The sequence below is a fragment of the Myotis myotis genome, unplaced genomic scaffold (genome assembly GCF_014108235.1).
Source record: "Myotis myotis isolate mMyoMyo1 unplaced genomic scaffold, mMyoMyo1.p scaffold_m19_p_13, whole genome shotgun sequence".
NCBI lineage: Eukaryota > Metazoa > Chordata > Mammalia > Chiroptera > Vespertilionidae > Myotis > Myotis myotis.
Window position 1 is genome coordinate 23,050,735 of NW_023416317.1, and position 19,778 is coordinate 23,070,512.

Here is a 19,778-nt window from a genome sequence, read left to right on the forward strand (position 1 = left end):
TTTGCACAGTGATCTCCAACCCTCACATCAACCTTTGAAATAGGCATTATCCTCATTTCACAGGGGAGGAATGTGGAGGCTCTGGAAGGTCTCAGAGACCTTCTAACTCATGCCCTTGATGATGGGATCCACACCAAATTGGCTACCACCCTGTCAGGCTCATTCTACACTGACAGAGAAGGTTAACACTGTAGCTTACCAAGAAATGGTGATCTCTTTGGCTGCTCTGTTCTAACCACTCTTTTAGTTTTACTGACTAGGCCTTTCTGGAGACTTCCTGACTCTGTTGCCATTCCTGGGCGACTCCAGGTTTAGAGGATGGTCGCTCTCAAGAGCCCATCTTCAGGATTTTCAGAAAGTTCTGCTCATGTCTGAGTAAAAAGGAATAGTGTGAATCATCTGGGCTAATGCCTTTATGTAAAGAAAAATAGTACAGACTTCGAGTGGAAATAGGACCTACCCAAGATCATAGAGGCAGCTGGTGGTTAGATATTTAAATTACATGTTTGACTGCCTAGAATGGAGACCTAAAAGAGTAGTAGTGGAAACAAAATAGTTTATTTCTCTCTCCCATAACAATCCAGGCATAACCTGCCTGCCTTACCTTGGGTGTCACCCTTACTTTATGATCTAAGCTCACTACTCAGTCTTCATTCCAGCCTGTGGGAAGGGCAAGAAGGGAAGGATAGAACACAGCCCTTTCCTTTAAGGACAGCATCTGGAAGTTGTACATGGCACTTTCATTTGTATCTGACTGGGGAGAATGTAGTCACATGGCCACACCTAGCTGTAAGGGAGGCTGAGGAATATTGGCTTTATTCTAGGAGGCTGTGGGTCTAGTTGAAGATTAGAGGTTTTATAACTGTGAAGGGAGGAGAGCAGATCTTGGGGGAGGACTTATGGTCTCTGTTGCTGTGATAGAGTGGGGACTAGCACCTGGTCATCGCACCTGGCTTTGATGGCTCCCAACTGTAATACTGTCCCTCATCACCTTCCCTCTCTTCCTTCTCAACCCAGCTCAGAGATGATGCCATGAGACATACATCCCAAGGTGGGCAGTTGTTTTAGTATATTCTTTTAAGCTCCACACATGGGCTAACTCTCATAGCTGATGACAAATACTTGTCATTACACAAAAATTAATCACTTTAACTGCCCATGGAATTATTGCTGCATTGCTAAAATACTATTACCTCCTTGAATAATTAATATCTTCACTAAAGCATGACTCTGGTCACCTATTGGAATTTGGTTGCTTAAAACAGAGACTTTTTCCTTATTTATATTTCTTTTAGAATTATCTAAAGATGATAGAAGTGGTGAAGAGGCAAAAGTGTCCATGGGGATCTTCCTTCTTCAGATTCACATTTTCCTAGCATCTTGTTCCCAAGGTCAATAAAATCTTAGTGAAGGTTATGCCAGACTATTTGGTGCCTGCTGTAATGTTGTACCTGGGAATTCAGGTAGTGCTCTCTCAAAAACCAAAGCAGGGAAAATCTGTTGGTATTCAAAAGAATGATTTTACAAGGAATAGGTGTTCAGTACCATGCTTTCCAGCCATAAGGGATAAGCAGATATCCAGATAGAGGCAAGCCTGGCTGGAAGGGACATGGGGAGGATGGGGCTAACACAGTATGTTTGAGATTAGGGTTAGTGGACAATGATGAGTTACTGCCCAAAGTCAGTCAAGCTGAACCATTGAGGTCAAGAACAGACAGAGGGAGCAAATGGAAGTTGAAAATAAGAAGGCATTGTTTGGCCAGAGCACAGCACATGTGGTAGAGAGAGCAGACTTCGGAATTATCTAACAGCTCTGTGACCTGGAGCAAGCCACTCCAATCTCTAATTCTCAGTCTTTTTTTCTTTGTCTGCAAAATTGGAATAGAATTTATTCACGTGGTACAAACATCACGCAGTTAAGTATGCAATTAACAGCAGCGTCTTCCAAGACTTTGGGTGACTGGCTCACTGAAGGCTCTGCCCAAATCAGTGTCAGGACCTTGGATAGCTCCAAGGAGTCCTGGTTTCAATTTTTTAAACAGCTTTACTGAGGTATAATTGACATACAAAAAACACTGTACATATTTAATGTATGCAATTTGATTGGTTTTAAAATATGCATATATCCCTGAAATCATCACCACAGTCAAGATAATAAACATTCATTACCCTAAAAGTTCCCTCATGTTCCCCCCACCATTTTTTTATGGTAAGAGCACTTAATATGATATGTGCCCCCTGGTGGTCAGTGCATGTCATAGCTACCGGCTGGTCAGCCGGTTGCTTAGGCTTTTATATATATAGATATTCTCTGTGATATACTTTACATCCTCATGACTTATTTGTAACTGGCCATCAGATATGGAAGCAACCTAAGTGTCTATTGATAGATGAATGGATAAAGAAGATGTGAGATACACACATACACATACGCATACATACACTAGAATGTTACTCAACCATATTAAAAGAATGAAAACTTGCCTTTAACAACAACATGGGGGGGGGCAAGAGGGTGTTATGCTCAGTGAAATAAGTCAAATAGAGAAAGACAAATACTATATGATTTCACTTACATGTGGAATCTAAAAAACAAAACAAACGAACAAATAAAACAGAAACAAACTCAGATACAGAGAACAAACTGATGATTGCCACATGGGAGGGGCTGAGGGGATGGGTGAAAAAAGTGAAGGGGATTAGGAAGTCCTGGTCTTTTGAAAAGCTTTGTGAGTGACAGAGGGCTGTCCTAGAAAACCGTGGTTGCTGGGAAGGACCTCAGGGATCCATCTAGTCTTTCCCACAAATATGGGAAACGTTCTTTCTAGAGAGGGTGCACACAATGATTTTAGTGTAGCCAGACTTACAAACATGGAGTCACATAATTAGACAGTATTCCCTTTTTAATGTATCTTAAAGCAAAAGCTACAGTACAGTGCTGGTTTACCATTTAACGCCTCTCTGACCCTTGCTACTTCTGCTGTTGAACAAAGAGAAAACAACATAGACTCAGAGCCTTTGGCTAAAATTTAATCACATTTTATTTTTATTGCATTTCTTTTTGCATTTGCCTTCTATTTTTACTAAGAGATCATGGTTTTCTGTTTATGGTGTTCACAGTTTTCTTACTACATATACTTATTTAATGTAAAAGTGTATATTGCCCTGGCCGGTGTTCCTAGGTGGTTAGTGTGTCAGCCTGTGCTCCAAAGGGTTGAGGGTTCAATTCCTGGTTAAGTGCACATACCTGGGTTGCAGGTTTGAACCCCGGCCCCTATTGGGGCACTTGCAGAAAGCTACCAATCTCTCTTGCGTTGATGTTTCTCTCTCTCTCTCTCTCTCTCTCTCTCTCTCTCTCTCTCTCTCTCTCCCCCCCCCCCCTCCCTCTCTCTCTTTCTCCTCCTCTCTCCCTCCCTCTCAGTCTCTCTAAAAATCAATGGAAAAAATTTCCTTAGGTGAAGATTAACAACAGCAAAAAAGCATATTTATTTATTAAAAATATTAAGTAAATAATACAAAAATGATTCATGTAAGTCACCCTCCTCCTTCCCCCCCCCCCCCCGCCACTTTGTAAATGGTACAATGCCAGCCAGAGCGGGTATGGACGTTATGGAACTTGCCCGAGCTGCTGCACATTGTCTCTCCTGACCCTGAGGTCCTGGGTTCTTGCCCCCACACCACCCTGCTTTCCCCATGTCTTTTGAATAGCGCTCCGCTTTCCAGTTGACCCCATTATCCTGGAAAACTTAGGGTCTAATGATCTCCCTGCTATGAAATAAACATCTGTGTCCTGGAAGTAGGGGGGAAACACCCCACAATCCCAGTATTGGAATGCAAATGAGCAATTAGAGTCAATTAAAGCAGGATACAGTATAATTACCACCAATTGTGCTAACCTTTATATTCAGAAGGACTTGACCTGCTAAAAGGAAATTAAACAATAGTAAAACTCTCCAAACCAAGGGGTGTGCTTAGGGCTGGAGCCTCCTTTCTGTGGCCTGAGTGGTCTGACAGATTAAACCCTCCTTCCCCCACGCCCACCTGGGTGTGAGCCACCACTGGCGCGGCCAGGAACAGCCAGGCTTCAGGGTACCTTGTCAGTGACCTTATTGTGCCCATCACCAAACACTGCATCACTTAGCATAATGCCTGCACCCTGCTTGGCTCTCCCAGACAAGGCCTGGGGACTCAGATATCTTGAAAGGGACACGGGGCTTTTTTTGGGAAGCACTTTGCAGCTGTACTTCCTTGCCCTCCGTATCTGAACTGGTCTTTCATTTAAATCCACATGTCTTGTGATTTCCTTATAAACACCCCTCTTAACATCGGATTCCATTTTCCAAATCTTGTTGTATGTCGATCCAGCATTTCATATGGATGGAGCACAAAGTGGTGTCTGCAAACCTGCATTCTAACCTCAGGGTTCCAGGTCTCAGCCTGCTTTTTTGTTTATCCTTCCAAGAAAGACTTATTGAGCACAGTTTATATACCACTTGCTGTTCTGGATACAGCAGGCAAAGTAAAAGACAAAACTCCCTTTCCTTGTGGAACTAATATGCTAGAGATCTTTAATCTTATGAGGCAGTAAAACAGCTGATGGATAACCGCCATGGTGCCAGGAGGCTGCTGAAGTGACTGGGGGAAGGATGTGGTAATGAATCCGGGAGGCTGTGGCATGGTTTCAATCTCTCAACAACATTTGGATAGATGGCATGGTTTATGGCTTAAGAGGATGAGACTGAGACACTGAAAATTACTCTGGGCCTCAGCTGCCTGACATATAAAGTAGGTAGGTCAGTGATATGACAACTGGACAGCGTGGTCTCTGATTTTGCAGAGTCCTCAGACTGTGAGGATTTGGACATACCCGGGACTAACGCCGTGGGTGGCCCAGGCCCTGGGGCTGGAATTATGGACAAAGGGAGGCATGAAAAGGCAGAGAGGCCTGATGGGACCTGGCATGCTCCCTAACTGGGGGGACCTGGCACAGGGGAGAACAGAGTGGGTGGGGAAGGGTGGTGACTGGTCAAGCCACACAGCACGTCACAGCAAAGACAGGGTTGGAGCCCAGGGTCTTCTGACTCAAAGCCTAACCCTTTTCACTGCATCCCACAACCTTGAATGTGGGGCTGGGAGTCGGGGGAAAGACTCAGAGGAGCAGGAAAGCACATGCCAGATTCATGTGTTTAAAACCGGTGCCACAGTATGGACAGTGTGGGACTGTTGCATGATGGAGAAGAAAGGCGAAGAAGGGCCCTGATGAAGGGGGTGAAGAACAGATGTCATTTCAGAATATAGTTGGGGATCAAGTTGGCAGCACTTGATACCACTGGTTGAATATGGAAGAATCTGAGGAAAGAGGGGAGGCTGTCTCCAGCTTGAGCACCTGGAGGACAACCTGGAGGTTCCTAGACCTCCCAGGAGACAACATTCTGTGCCTTTTCCCACTTCCTTGGCTAGTTCCACATCTTCCCTGCCTGACATGCCTCTCCTGTGCCTCCTTATCCTTGGAGACCCAGCTCCAACCGCTGTCAGTCAGAAGGCTGAATCCCTTCAACATAGACCCTTCCAGCCTGTCTCTCTAGTCTCCTTTTCCGCCTTCACACTGCTTCTGCAGGTGTCATGCATCACACATTCAGCAGTGCTGAGCTCAACACCCGGATTTTACCATTTTGAGGACAGGGACAAAGGACCTGCAGGAGACATAATGCACACATGAAAAGTGGACGAGATCAAGGGTAGCTGAGAGTGGGTTTCTTCCTAACTGGAGTCCAGTGTGGAGGGTCTGGGGCTGCAGCCAGGCTGAGCTGCGGAGTGTTGTGATCAATTAGCGATGCCTGCGATGAACACAGGAGGGATGTGGCAGCATGCATGTGATCTGTGTGCAGTCTCTGGACGACAAGATCTGTGTCATTTGGACAGTCTACAGCTGTTCTCAGGAAAAATCAAAGATGATGCCCAAGTGTCTAGTATGGCTGAGGGTAGAAACAGGTTAGAGGGGCTTTTAGCAGAGGTGGGACCAGCAACAGATACAGGCTGTCCTCAGTGTTGTATTTTCAATTTTTAGACCCGCCTCCACTTGTGTGCATTACATAATGATGCCCCTAAACCACCTTTTGTACCATGACTCAAGGCTCTCAGGCCTCAACTTACAAAGGAATTTTTCTAGCTAACGCCTGCCAGCCAGTGGTTCCATTTTGGCAGCCAACTCATTGTCTGCACTGTGGTCTTCGGGCAATTAATCTGCATATTTTATTTCCCTCATGGTTTTATAAAAGGAGTATAAAAATTAAGGCCTGATATCAAGTGTAATGGAGAAGCCGAGCATCCATTTAGAACTTTAAACAATAGAACTGCTTCAAAATCAGCAGCAGTGATTTAATAGATCATGCCTCTGCTATATATATTGTCAGGGCCTGGAGAGGACCCATTTGGTCAGGTTATAAGTGAACCTTTCATGATGCCCCAGAAGCCCAGTCCACTCAAAACTGACAGGTCAGATAATAACCAACTAGTTTAGTCACATCAAGGTGGTCCCACAGAAGGAAGACAAATTTCTATGATTTTCAGTTGTTCTTACGTTCTGCATCGTAAAGTTCTTTTCCTTAAATTTATTCGCATTGGGAGTTAAGATAGCTAGCCTCCAGAGATATCATTAATCAGGACCTGGGTGGTCTGGATAATTAATCTTTTGCCATACAACAGACATGAAAGTGGAAATTATTCAGTGAAAGCAGTAGATCTTTAGCTGACTTTTCATAGATGTAAGCTGGTTAACTTGGGAGGGGGTGTCATTTTGAAGGAAGAGAGTTAAGGATTTACACGAAATGCTGAAGATTTATGATAGACAGTGCCTACGAAGCTAAGGGAAGTGGAGATTTTATAGCATGTTAGATTTCTGGGCAGAAGCCATCAACCCTCTTGACTGCTGGCCTCTAATTTTTATTATTATTATCATTAACTGTTGGTCTCTTAGTATTATATATTTGACTTACATTCACCTTTTCTCGATTACACTGTATATGACAGCAAGATATTGTTTGTACTGATTACATGACGGGTCAACTGATCTGATGGTTGATACGGAAACGGTTGCTGAAATTGGTGGGATGAGTTCTGAGTGGGCTAAGGATGGTGCCGTATTGTAGGTTAGGGATGGTGTCTGCATGACGTAATCTAGCCTACAGCCTCTATCAGCAGGACCCACTGATACTACCCCCTGCTGGCTCAAGTCCTCTTTGAGGACTTGTTTTAAGTCACTGTTTTGTCACTGAGCAACCAAATGACTTATGTTTGTATTAATATAAAGTATAGTATTCTGCCCAGTCAGGTGGCTCAGCTGGTTGAAGTGTCATCCTGTACACCCAAAAGGTGGTGGGTTTGATCCCTGGTCAAGGTGCATAAGGGGGGCAACTGATCTATGTTTCTCACACAATGTTTCTCTCTCTCTATTCCCCCCTCCTCTCTCTCTAAAATTAATAAAATTATCCTCAGGTGAGGATTTAAAAAAATCTAACGTATAGTATCCTGTTTTAGTGTGTTGTTTAAGTGCAAAGTAGAAGTGGGTTGCTTCATAGTCTTTCTGTTCTTTCAATCCCTCCGATATTATGTGCAATACTGTATTTAATGTTTCTGTTTCAGTTTTTCTAGGATGCTAATTTATATAAAAATAAAATGAATGATAAAAAATCCAAGAGGAAATGCTATATAAATGTAGCCATTTCTGCGCCTGGGATGTAATAGAATTTTATTCTCTTCCTCCTTCTGTCCCCAGTTCTCATGTCCTAACTCATTCTCATGCTTTATAGGCCAATACCCGGATCACCTCCTTGGGGATGCCCTCCCTGAATGCCCCTGTGGGTAGCTACTCATTCTCCGTGCTCCACCATCCTTTGCAGTCCCCCTGGTTACATAATGCATTATCTGCCTACCTGAATCTCTGTCTTTCTACCACTGGGGAAGCCTCTTGAAGCAGAAAGTTCCACCCTGTGACTCGTTCTTATTTGTACATTCCAGAGCCTAGCTTAGTCTTTGGTACCTAGGAGTATTATTGGTGTGCAGGTGAGTAGGTGGACGAGTGAGTGAGAGAATGAATGAATGAATGAATGAATGACATGACATGAAGGGCTGAAGCATTGGTAAAAGAAAGCCTCACTTGGAAAGGGGTGAGCGGCTACACTAGCACTGGAGGAATTAAGATCATAGGTCTTAAAGCACAAGTCTTTTATCAGGGGAGTCAGAGCCTCTGCACATCCAAAAGCTTGTACACATATCTGTGTCTGTGCACATTTGAGGGGAGGAGGGAGAGGGCCCATAGTTGTCATCAGAGTCTCAGACGTGTCTGTGGCAGCCAAATATTGACAAATTGCTGATCGTAACAAATAAAATAGGTAGGTTTCACTGAGAAGAAGGAACCAAGTAAATGGAGGAGAGAATGTGACCAAAGAGAAAAAAAATCAGAACTGGAGGGAACACTGAGTCCTGCGGGGACCTCAGGTAGGGGCATGGCCCCCAGGACAGGAACTCCCATAGCCTGTGAAGGTATTGACCTGCCCTAAGCACCTCTTTGTGCGGAAGCTCAGGGAAGATTTTTTCTTTCACTGTCTTGATTCTTACACGGAATCCATGGGCTGAGGGAGCCTCTCAGGTTCATTGGCTTCAGTTACCTGCCTCCAAGCAGACCAAACTGAAATGATTCCGAAAACACTGGGTCTTTCCTGCCCGAAACAGCTCCCCTCTCCCCCTTCTCTTTCCTACCCTATCCCATCCTATCCTTAGCTATTAAAACTTGAATTTCATTAGGAACAGTGTTTTTTTAAAAAATGTGGATCTTGGCCCCTTGGGTGAATGATGATGTGAATGTTGAGGGACATGACCAGCTTTAAAAAAAAAAAAAAAAAAAAGGAATAGAGTAGAAAATACGGACATACGTGTGAATGTATCACATACAAGAGTGAGTATAGTTTTGTGAAACTTCCTGTTTCAGCTCAGTGTTACAGGGTTGTGATATGTATATTTCTTTCTGTGGGTTGTGGTCAAAAATGTTTGAAAAGCAGTGATATCCAGCATTACTCAACAGATACTCACTGAAAGACCCAGCCCTTGAGGGGACTGTGGTGGGAGAGGAGGGGGGAGACGAGGCTGTGTTAGGGTTCACTTCTTATTGCTGCCAGGGAAGCCCTTTGCTCTCGTGAGATGTTAGGGGCCTGCCGCAGTCCGCACCACTGTCACCCCTTCTTGATTCTTGTCTCTCCTTTCTTGGGCAGGTTGTATATGTCACCGCAACATTCCCCTACATTATGCTTCTGATCCTCCTGATCCGAGGGGTCACGTTGCCCGGGGCTTCCGAAGGCATCAAGTTCTACCTGTACCCTGACCTCTCCCGGCTCTCTGACCCACAGGTAAGTGTCCTTTGCTAGATGCACAGCTGCCCACCACCCCTGAGAAGCTTTCTGCAGGCCCCTGATGCCGGCCACAGAGGTTCAACAGCTGGTGGGAAGCCTGTAGATCTCTTCTCAAAATTAATACATTTCAATGCCTAGATTAAATATATGGGAAATCAAATATAGTGAAATACAACCACCAGAGCATTAAAAAAAAAAGGCAAATTTGTGACATGGTAATGATATATGTGCTTGTCTATCAGTACGTTAAATAGCATGATCCAGCAAGAGGCCCGATAATTTTCGTGATTTCAAAGCAACAATGAGAACAAACGATATTTGGAGGTGTCTATGCTGTCATAGGAAAACATCTGGGGTTTCTACCACTAGCAGTGCTGTGGTTTGTTGCCTGCAGTCACAATGGAAGGAAATGTTAAATTTCAGTTAGAGGTTACCGAAAATAAAAACATACTTTTCCCACCATCCAAGATCACTGATCTCAATAGCCGTGCATCTCAATGAGGGAAAGTAGGTCTTAGTTGGTGATTGATTTTTTTGGGGTGGGTAGCTCACAGGAAGAAATAATAGGTTAGAACTGGCTGGCCTCTTCGTTGTCTTTGGTAAGGAACTGGCTATTCTGAAAAGTGGGTAGTAAATGCCTATGCCTAAGCTTCTGTAAGTGGGTACGTGCTGCTGTGCCTGGGGTATGTTAAATAAGAGATGAAAACAGAGCATCTTATAGCCCAGGGGGTTCTCAACCTCTGCTACTTGATAGAAGCTCCTGGGAAGCTTTTGAAAATCTCCGATTTCAGACCACAACCCAGACCAATTAAATGAATCTCTCTGGGGCCGTGTCTCAGGTATCAGTATCTTTCAGAGGTCCCCAGGGAATGCCAGTGTGTGAATACTGTGCTCAAAGATATTTGAGTGAGTGAGCAGGCACCCATTTTTCTATTGAAACAAACACAAATCATGCGGTAGAATGTGGAATCTGCATTTAGAACATGAGGCTTACAAGCAATTTCAAGTCTGCAGGCTGTGCCTTCAAGCCACTCCGTTAGGAGAACTTGGGTGGAAATGTTCGAGGGGTGCTAGTTAGTGCAACTCAGATGTACCTCATCACAGTGCATGAGGGTGCGTGGTGGAGTAGCAAGTGGGCTCACTTCTCTCTCAGTTGCTGTGCTGCTGTGAGGGGCCCAAGGCTCAGCGCAGCACCAGGCACCTAACCCAGCATCCTGAATTGCAGACAGAAACCCTAAGAGAAAGGAAAGTAGCTCCTGACTATTGGCCTTGCCCACTCCATCCTCTGATGGCACAGGCTCAATTGGAGAAGAAGTTTTGGAAAACGTATTTCCAAAATCACTGGTCTGTGTACTTTTGTTAGATCTACAAATTCTGCCTTAATCCAGGACAGATTTCCCATTCTTTTCTCTGCACACAGGCTTCCTTATCCTGGTCCTCAGGGTCAGTCAAGGTCCTGAGTATCACCCAGTTTCCCTACGTGGCTGATTATTGGAACACCAGGAAATATTAAAATGCAGATCCTAGACCCCACCCTGAAGATTCAGTTTTGGGGACCTGAGATGGCACCTGGGCATCATCATTATTTTTAAGAAACTTCAGAGGGGATTCTAGTGATCATAAAAGTTTGGGAAGGCACAAGTGATGGCTCTGATTCCCACCTGCCCCCCTACTGCAGCATTGTTGCTCTCTGCCTCTGCTGCCACCACCATCTCCCACTTGACAACTACGAGAGTCTAGGCCACTCCCCAATAAGCAGCAGAGTGATTTTTTAAAAAACTATTAATCTGATGAGTGCCTCTTTGCTTAAATCCCTTCTGGGGTTCCTGGTGGCCTTTGGAATAAGATCCAAATAGGGGGCCTCCAAGGTCCCTCATGAGCTGCCTTTTGCTATATCTCCTGTTACTGTCCCCAGCTTTCAGTTCATTCCAGATATCAGCCTCCTTTCTGCCTCAGGACCCTTGCACATGCTGTTTCTTTGCTGGGAACACTCCTTCTTTCTTCTCAGGCCTTCCCTTCCCACTCTATCTGACTAACTAACATCCACTTAGGAGCGGGAACCATGCTCTAGGGTAGGGTTTCTTTACCATGACACCATGTATACTTCGGGCTAAATGATTCTTTCTTTTTTTAAATAAATCTTTATTGTTCAGATTATTACAGATGTTCCTCGCCCCCTCCCCCCCACCACCACCACCACCATAGCAAGAACCTACAACCAAGGAGGGCTGGTGCCTGTGCAGGTGGAAGCAGTGACCCACAGGAGGAAGACAGTCCTCAGGGTGCCTTCCTGCCCCATAGGATGCTCTTCTCCTCGAATCCCAACCAGAGTGATAAGTTCAAGGCAGCTCTGTGGCTCTCCCTGATCCAGGATCTCTGTTGCAGTCCTGGCCCCAGCTCCCCTTCCCTTCTGCTTTCAGGGGCTCAGACAGGCCTGTCTACTCTTCCTGTACATTTCTAAAGGGGCACAGGGTGCTGTGCAAAGCTCCTGAGGCCTCAAACAGACAAGGAAACATTCTCTTTGAGGCCCCCACCTCCCCCAAGCCCCTCTGGGCTTGTGTGGCAGGGATGCTACATGAAGGCTAAGTGTTGCGCTGGAGAGTGGGCGAGTTCCTAATGACCCTCTCCTTGCTCCCCCACTAGTGAGGCCAGAGAACTACAGAAAGCATGTAGAGAGCGCAGCTGTGGGGCTCCTGGGAGTGAGGAGAACCCCTTCCTCACAGTGTGTTAAGGTCTCGAGGGCTGTGTAGTGACGGCTTCCTGACCACCTTGTTTCAAGTCACACCCCTTAATCCCGCCCACCCACCTGTCCACTTCTCAGCTTTGGTTTTCTCAGTGGCACTTGCCCACGTCTCAGACACTGTCCAGTTTGTATCGGTCCCTTTACTGGCTGCAATATGAGCTTCATGCGGGCAGAGAATTGACCTGCTATGTTCACTGTTAGATCTCCAGCCCCTGGAACGGTGCCTTCCAACAGTAGCAGCTCAGTAGATACTTTTTGGATGAATGAAAGAAGAACAGTTTCTGGCAGAACCTGTGACTTTACGGTGTGACTTTACAGTGATGTAGCATATACTACAGTTGTCAGCCTGCAAACCAGGGAGAAGGGTTCTTGGTGCCGTGGAGTCGGGTGTTGAGGGAAGGAGATTTGAGTCACTCTGCTGCCATTGACGAGCTGGGTGGCCCCCAGCCTGTCCCTTTATCTTTCTGGGCTCAGGGCTCTCACCTGACGGTTGGGATAGAATATCTACCACACAGAGCAGCTATGAAGCAAGTGTACACGTGAATGCGAAAGCTCTTCTAGTCCTTATTTTTGGTGCCCAGTCAGGGCCTGGCGCACAGTAGGGCTCCAGGAACACTGGGTGGTGTTCCTCATTTTGCCTCCAGGTCAGTGGTGCTGAGCAGGACAAATCAGGGCTCCACAGACCAAGGGTAGGCATTGAACTCAGAACCAAGTGCCTTTATTGTGGATCCAGTAAATTAAGTTTCTCGTCAAGAACTTGAAGCGACACAGCAGCTCGCCTCCTTTGTCCCCTAGCAATTTGCATTCCGTGGTCTGTTATAACTTTCTAAACATCTATTTGTCTTCATTGTCAGCCCTGTGTTCTCTCTGAAGTGTGAAGTGCTTCCACTCAATTTTTTCCCCCCTCAAATTTTTATTTTCTGTCTTTTTAGTCTTTGGGGAACGGAGTGGCTCTTTCAGGAAATCACATTTTCCTGCCCCAGATTCCTGCCACTCTCACTCGTCATTGTGTTTTGAGTGTGTGTTTTCAGGGCAAGAACAGAAAGGCCTGTCAGGGATCCAAATCGTGGGGTCTGCTTTCCCAGGGTATGCACACGTTCCCCAAGCTGGCCTTCTCCATGGAAGGACCTGGAGCCTGCAGCTAAGATGTCCAAATCCTGGGGGTGGGGTACAATGATGCCCAGGCAGTGAGAGTACCTCAGAGCCCCAAATCTCCCTGACTTCCCCACCCCACAGAAGGACAAATCAGGAAAAACAAGACCCTGTTTTGAAACCCTACCTGATGAGCCTCCTGGATGTGACTGTGGAATTGCTGCCACCTGGTGGCAGTATACTCTGATTCCAAGCAAGGACCCAAGGAAAAATGGGCCTCTTGGCTATTGGACTTTCAAATTAAAATATACAAAATTGGCATTGACTTAGAGACATTGGATATGTTTTTGAAAATATTACAAGCCCCACCGACATAGGGACCGTCCCCTGGAACTTAAACACCCCCCCCCCCCAGGGTTTCCTTTCAGCATATTTGATTCTGGGTTAGGGTCATTGCTCCACTCAGTACCAGGCACTGGGGGTGCAGCACCCCATCACATATGGTTCTCGTCTTCAAGGAGATGACAGGCTCTTGGGAGAGACATATGTAAGTCAGTGGTAACGGTGGTGAAGGGTGGTGTTAGGGTTGAAGTTCATCTGACACAGGTGTACTCCTTTCAGTCATTGAGTAAACTCCTCATGAGTTAGAGATGCTTTACGAACGTCCTGTGCTTCTTTTCTTTTCTTGATTGCTTGAAATTTCTTGAGTTGCCTGTCAATGAAATCAGAATTCCTTTACACACCACGGAGATTATGTGCATCACTGGGGCACCTCATTAAATTCTTTCAGCCACAGGTTTGCGCAAGGTGAAGTTCTATGATTTTCATTCTCAGCGGTTTCAGCAGCACCTTCTTAATCTGCAGCCTCAGTGGTTGAAGAGCTGCTTGAATAGAGCTGTGACACTGGTTATCATTTCTTGATGACTGGCTCTATGTCAGGTCCTGTGCTTGATCAGCTCATCGTTTAATTTATCTGATTTACTCAATCAGCAAGTAATCTTCAGCTGAAAATTACTATGTTCTAGACCCAGCAAAGTGCCATATAGTTATTCCCATGACCAATAAGATAAGTCCATAAGGTCCTATCTCCTTGATGCTGAGAATTTTAAAATCTATGTCCTAAAGGTCTTATAGGTAAGGGGCCTGAAGTTTCAAGAGGTTAAAGCACTTGCCTCGTAATTGCACAGGGGGCACTTGACCGCGTGAGTCTAACTCGGCCACGCAGAGGATGCAGTGCTGAAATTTTCTGTCGTATCTGATTTTTCTGGGCTTGCCCTGGCTTTGCCCAGCCCTGGGCTGGCAGTCCTGGCTGTGGAACTTTGAGCATCCCAGACCTACATAAATGCTGTGGAAGAATCCTAGAATCTCAGAATTGGGTGGGTTTAGTCTCCGTCCAGTGCAGGAATCACCTGTGTAGTGATCTGGTCAGCAGCCAATGGGCCCCTCCTATGATAAGGAACTCTTCACCTCTACTTTGGGACAATTCTCCACTCTCCTGATTCCCAGTGTTGTGACGTTCATTCATTCATTCCTTCATTTGCTTATTCTTTCTTGACTTATCTGCTCTACTTTGTCGGGCTTCCATTTTGAGATATGCAACAAGGTTGAACACTGTAATTTAATTGGAGCCTAAACAACTGAGGCAGGGGTCCTCAAACTTTTTAAACAGGGGGCCAGTTCACTGTCCCTCAGACCGTTGGAGGGCCGGACTATAGTTTAAAAAAAACTATGAACAAATTCCTATGCGCACTGCACATATCTTATTTTGAAGTAAAAAAACAAATGTTTTCGGCGGGCCGCATGTGGCCCGTGGGCCGTAGTTTGAGGACTGCTGAACTGAGGCAAGAGGCAGCCTCCTCTGGGTTAATCGAATAGCCTCCAAGGTGGGCTTCTGACTCACCACTACTCCCTTCCTCACATAGAAGACATCGGGAGCTTGGAAAAAGGAACCCCTGATTGTGCAAATTCCTGCTGCTGTTCGTTGAATGTATTTTCCTTTGTGAATGGATCGTCCAGCTGCTGTTCTTTGAATGTATTTTCCTTTGTGAATGGATCGTATTTTCTGGAATGTTTTTGGTTTGGTATTTTTGGTTGTATACTGTGGACGGTGCTTGAATATGGTAGAGACTGTGTTGTGGATGCTCTGGATTCTGTTATCTTCCTGTAAAGCATGTATGTCAAACTTGCGGCCCGCAATCCGCATGCGGCCCACAACGAATATTTTTGCAGCCCAGCCAATGTAACGGTATGTAAGAAACGCTTTAATAAAAATTTCGTAACTTAATTTTTACAATATCCTGCTATACATAATTATTAAGAACAAACTACAATGTTCGCTAATGACTGATTACTATAGTCATGTTACATTCATTTCCCTTACATGCCTTACGCACAGGTGCACCATTTCTCTCCACTAATGCTACCAGCGAATATTTTAGCCACGTCACTGCCAGGGAACTGGGATTCCCACGTCATTAGTCTTGTACTGACTTGTTTGGTGTGTGCAAGAGGAAATATTTCGCTTTTGGAGAACAAGAAAAATAGGTTTATTTGTGTTACCCTTATTATTTTTTGAAGTTATTCAGTGTCCAGTAAGTTAATGTTCAAGAAAAAAGTATTAATTTTTATTAAAATGCTCTATTATTTTATGTTAATGATTACTCATTTATTTCATCCCTCTATATTCAGCATGTCTCTATCGGAATAAACCTACGTTTCTATGAAAATTGAAGCTTTTGTTTTTTTGTGGCCCACATCAACTTAAACCTTGTTTATTTGGCTCGTGTTACCCTTTGAGTTTGACATGCTTGCTGTAAAGAGTATTGTTTTTATTTTAATAGGTAGTTCAATTACTGGCTGATCGCTTTAAATTTATATAGGTTAAACTGCATGTTATTTATTGGGACCTGTGGAGATCCCAATGTGTTTTCCAAGAGTCTCTAACTTAATAGGACTCAATAGGACTTACTAGGATTCTAAGCTCTGTCACCCCTGTAAATCCAATCAGGGCTGGCCTTTATGCTTTAATGGGATGGGGTTAGAGTAGTTCTTACTCTAGAGTGATGGTTCTCAACCAGGAAGTTTTGCCTCCCAGGAGACATTTGGCATCTAACAGTTTTGATTGTCACAACTTGTTGGGTGGAGGGCTATGGGCATCTACTGAGTAGAGACCAGGGAGGATGCTAAACATCCTACAATGCCCAGGACACTCCCCACAACAAAGAATCATTTATCAGCCACTCCCTTTCTATGCCCCTACTTCTATAATATTTACCCGTTTATTCTGTTCAACAGATTTTTTTAATTGACTTAATTTTTAGATTCACTTGTTGATAGATATGTATTTGTTGTCACTTTGTTGTTCATAATTTTTATCTTTACCTTTTCTTCTTCTCCCTCTTCTTAAAGAATACCCTTCAGCATTTCATATAATCCTGGTTTGGTGGTGATGAACTCCTTTAGCTTTTTCTTATCTGTGAAGCTCTTTATCTGACCTTCAATTCTACATGATAGCTCTGCTGCATAGAGTAATCTTGGTTGTAGGTTCTTGCTGGGGGGCGGGGGGGGGGAACGGGGGGGGGGGCGGGAAGAGGAACATCTGTAATAATCTGAACAATAAAGATTTATTTTTAAAAAAGAAAGAACCATTTAGCCCGAAGTATCCATGGTGCCATGGTAAAGAAACCCTCCCCTATGGCATGGTTCCCGCTCCTAAGGGCAGGTCTTTCTATGTCTTAGCTGGGTACCAAAGGGTGAATACTTGGTGTTGGCTAGATCTGTCTTCTCTGGCAGGCTGGGAGCCCCAGTTCCCGGGCAGTGCTCTTTACCTGGTAGTGTCCAGCCTCTAGTGTCTCTATTGCGCTCTCAGCCCCGTAAGGTACTATCTGAAAGCCCTGGATGTTTACAAACCAGCCATCAGCCAGAGGATTGAGGGGACCTCCAGTAGATATATGGGGCCCCTGCTCTACACAGCTCCCCCTTTCTGGTGCCCCACACTATCAATTCCAGCTATTTTCAATTGCCCTACACTCTGGCCCTGCTTCCTCAGCTTGGTGAGTCTGTGTGTTCTCCAGCTCTTGAACCCAGGAGGAGGGCTGGTCAGACCCCATTGGGAGGTTCCAGATCTCAAGGATGGCAGGCGTGCCCTGCATGTTATCCGCTGCCTGAGAACGGCTGGCCCCTGAACTGTGTCTGCTTTGATTATTGCATATGGCAGGCAGGCCATTCCTTTACCAGCCATTCAGTCAGTCAGAACCAGGAACAGAAGTCTGACTTTTCTGCTTACAACACCCCATCCCAATCCCAAGTAGCTTCCGCCTGCTGGAGGATTAAAATCCAGACTGTTCACCAAGGCCAAGGAGCCCTGCATGGCCTGGTCCCATCTCCCAATCGGCCCTGGACATCCCAGGCTCTTTCCTGCCACAGGTCCTGTCTGCCTGGATCACTGTTCTCACAGATAGTCTCATGTCCAGCTCCCTCTCACCTGACAGGTCTTGGCTCCAAAGTCAGGTAATCTCTGACCAGCTAAGCTCAAACATCTCCAATAAACCCCATGACTTTAACTAAGCCCCTGTTTTATTTTATTCACAGAGCTGATGGCTGTGTGAAGCAATCTGTGTTCATTTGTTGACTTGCTCACTGTTAGTCTCCCCCAGTTATAATGTCAGCTCCATATAAGCAAAGAACTTGTGTGTCTTGTCCACTGTGGACTCTCTGGTACCTGGCACAGAGGCCTGGCACATGTTAGGCTCCCAGTCAATACTAGATGGGTGTCTGGTTAAATGGGTGGGCAGATAGATGGGTGGGTGGATTGATGGGTGGCTCGGTGGTGGATGCCATGTGGTTGTTTAGATAAAAGACTGCAGTCAGAGGAGAGCATAATTATTTCCAATTGCCCGTCCCAGAGAAAACATTATGAAACAGGTAGCTTTGGATTTGGTCCTTGAAGGATGAGGAAAGGAAGGCTATCCTATCTAATAAAGATGGAATGTGCAAATTGACCGTCACTCTGTGACAAAATGGCAGCACCCACAGCCAATAAGGAGGGAATATGCAAATTGACACAACAAAGATGGCGGCGGCCAGGCCGGGCCTCTGAGCAGCATGCAAAGGCAGAAGGCGGCTCTGGCCCGGAGCGAAGACGTTGCCAGCAGCCAGGGGAAGGAAGGTCTATTCTTGCACTAATCTTCGTGCATAAAGCCTCTAGTTTTGAGATAAGCAAAGACCAGAGAGTACATACACGGATGGTTTGGCTGTAGGACAGGTTTTTGTGACAGAGAATCACACATAAGAAATAAAATTGAGACAGCATACTAAAACCCCTTCATTGGGAACTCCCATCCCCAAAGTTGGACTAAAATGGTATGCATTAATTAATAAACTTTAAAAAAATGGTTTTACCTTTAGAGAAAAATTAAGCAGAAAATAGAATTCCCATATACCTAACCCACTCCTATCCCCCAGTTTTCCCTATTATTAACATCTTACATTAGTGACATACATTTGTTACATCAATTGATATATTATTGATACATTGTTATTAACTAAGTCCATAGTTTACATTAGGGTTCACTCTTTGTCTTGTACATTCTATGGGTTTTGACAAATGTGTAAAGTCCCGTATCCATCATTATAGTATCACATAGAATAGTTTCACTGCCTTAAAGACCCTAATCCTCCACCTACTTATCCCTCCTCCTTGTTCCCCAAACCACTGAGAACCACTGAGCTTTTTGTGGCCTTTTCAAATTGTCTTCTTTCCCTTAATAACATGCATTTAATGTTATTGCATGTGTGTGTGTTTTTAATCACTGAGTGATATTGCATTGTCTGGATGCGCCACAGTTTGTTTATCCACTCACCTATTGATAGACATCTTTGGTTCTTCTGCATTTGGCAGTTGTAAATAAAACTGCTATAAACATATGTGTGCAGCTATTTTATTAGCATATTTTTCTTAAAAAGAGTTCAAACACCAACAATTGAAATCCCTATTGAGCTTCAACCAGAGCTGTAGATATAGTGTGGAGGTTACTGCTTGGATTAGAGCCATGGCTCATTTGCTTCCTAACTATGTAACCTCAAGCAAATTACTTAGCCCTTCTGTGCTTTGATATCATTATCTGTAAGAAGGGTTGTTGTGAGGATTAAATGAGTAACACTCGTTAATGGTGTGCATAGCTTTGTATCTCATGCAAAGGAAATGCTCAATAAATGTTAGCTGTTATTTTTTTTTAGAGAGATGAATATGCCTTTTATTTTATTTTCTTGACCAAAACTTCAGGCATTTTTGTGGCACTGCATAGCATGAACTCATTTAACCCATCCTGTTCTCACAGAAAGCCTATTGAGAACAGATAGGGCCGAAAGAGCAGGTACAGATTTGAATGTAAACTATTATATGCTAGTTGTCACTGTGCATATAGGCAGAGCTAACTGACATTTCTAAACCTTTACGACTGCAAGTGTGGTCCCCAGACCAGCATCAGCATCACCTTTATTTAGGAGCTTGTTAGAAATGCAGGCTCTTCAGAGACTGC

General features: G+C 44.7%; 1 protein-coding gene across 1 annotated transcript in view; it reads left to right on the forward strand.

The window, feature by feature from the left end:
* SLC6A11 (solute carrier family 6 member 11) overlaps nucleotides 1-19,778 on the forward strand; it is a 104,443-nt gene that overhangs the window by 47,720 nt on the left and 36,945 nt on the right. Inside the window, exon 6 of the mRNA XM_036332184.1 lies at nucleotides 9,267-9,401. Coding sequence (XP_036188077.1) covers nucleotides 9,267-9,401 — 135 coding nt within the window. The remainder of the gene's footprint in view (nucleotides 1-9,266; nucleotides 9,402-19,778) is intronic.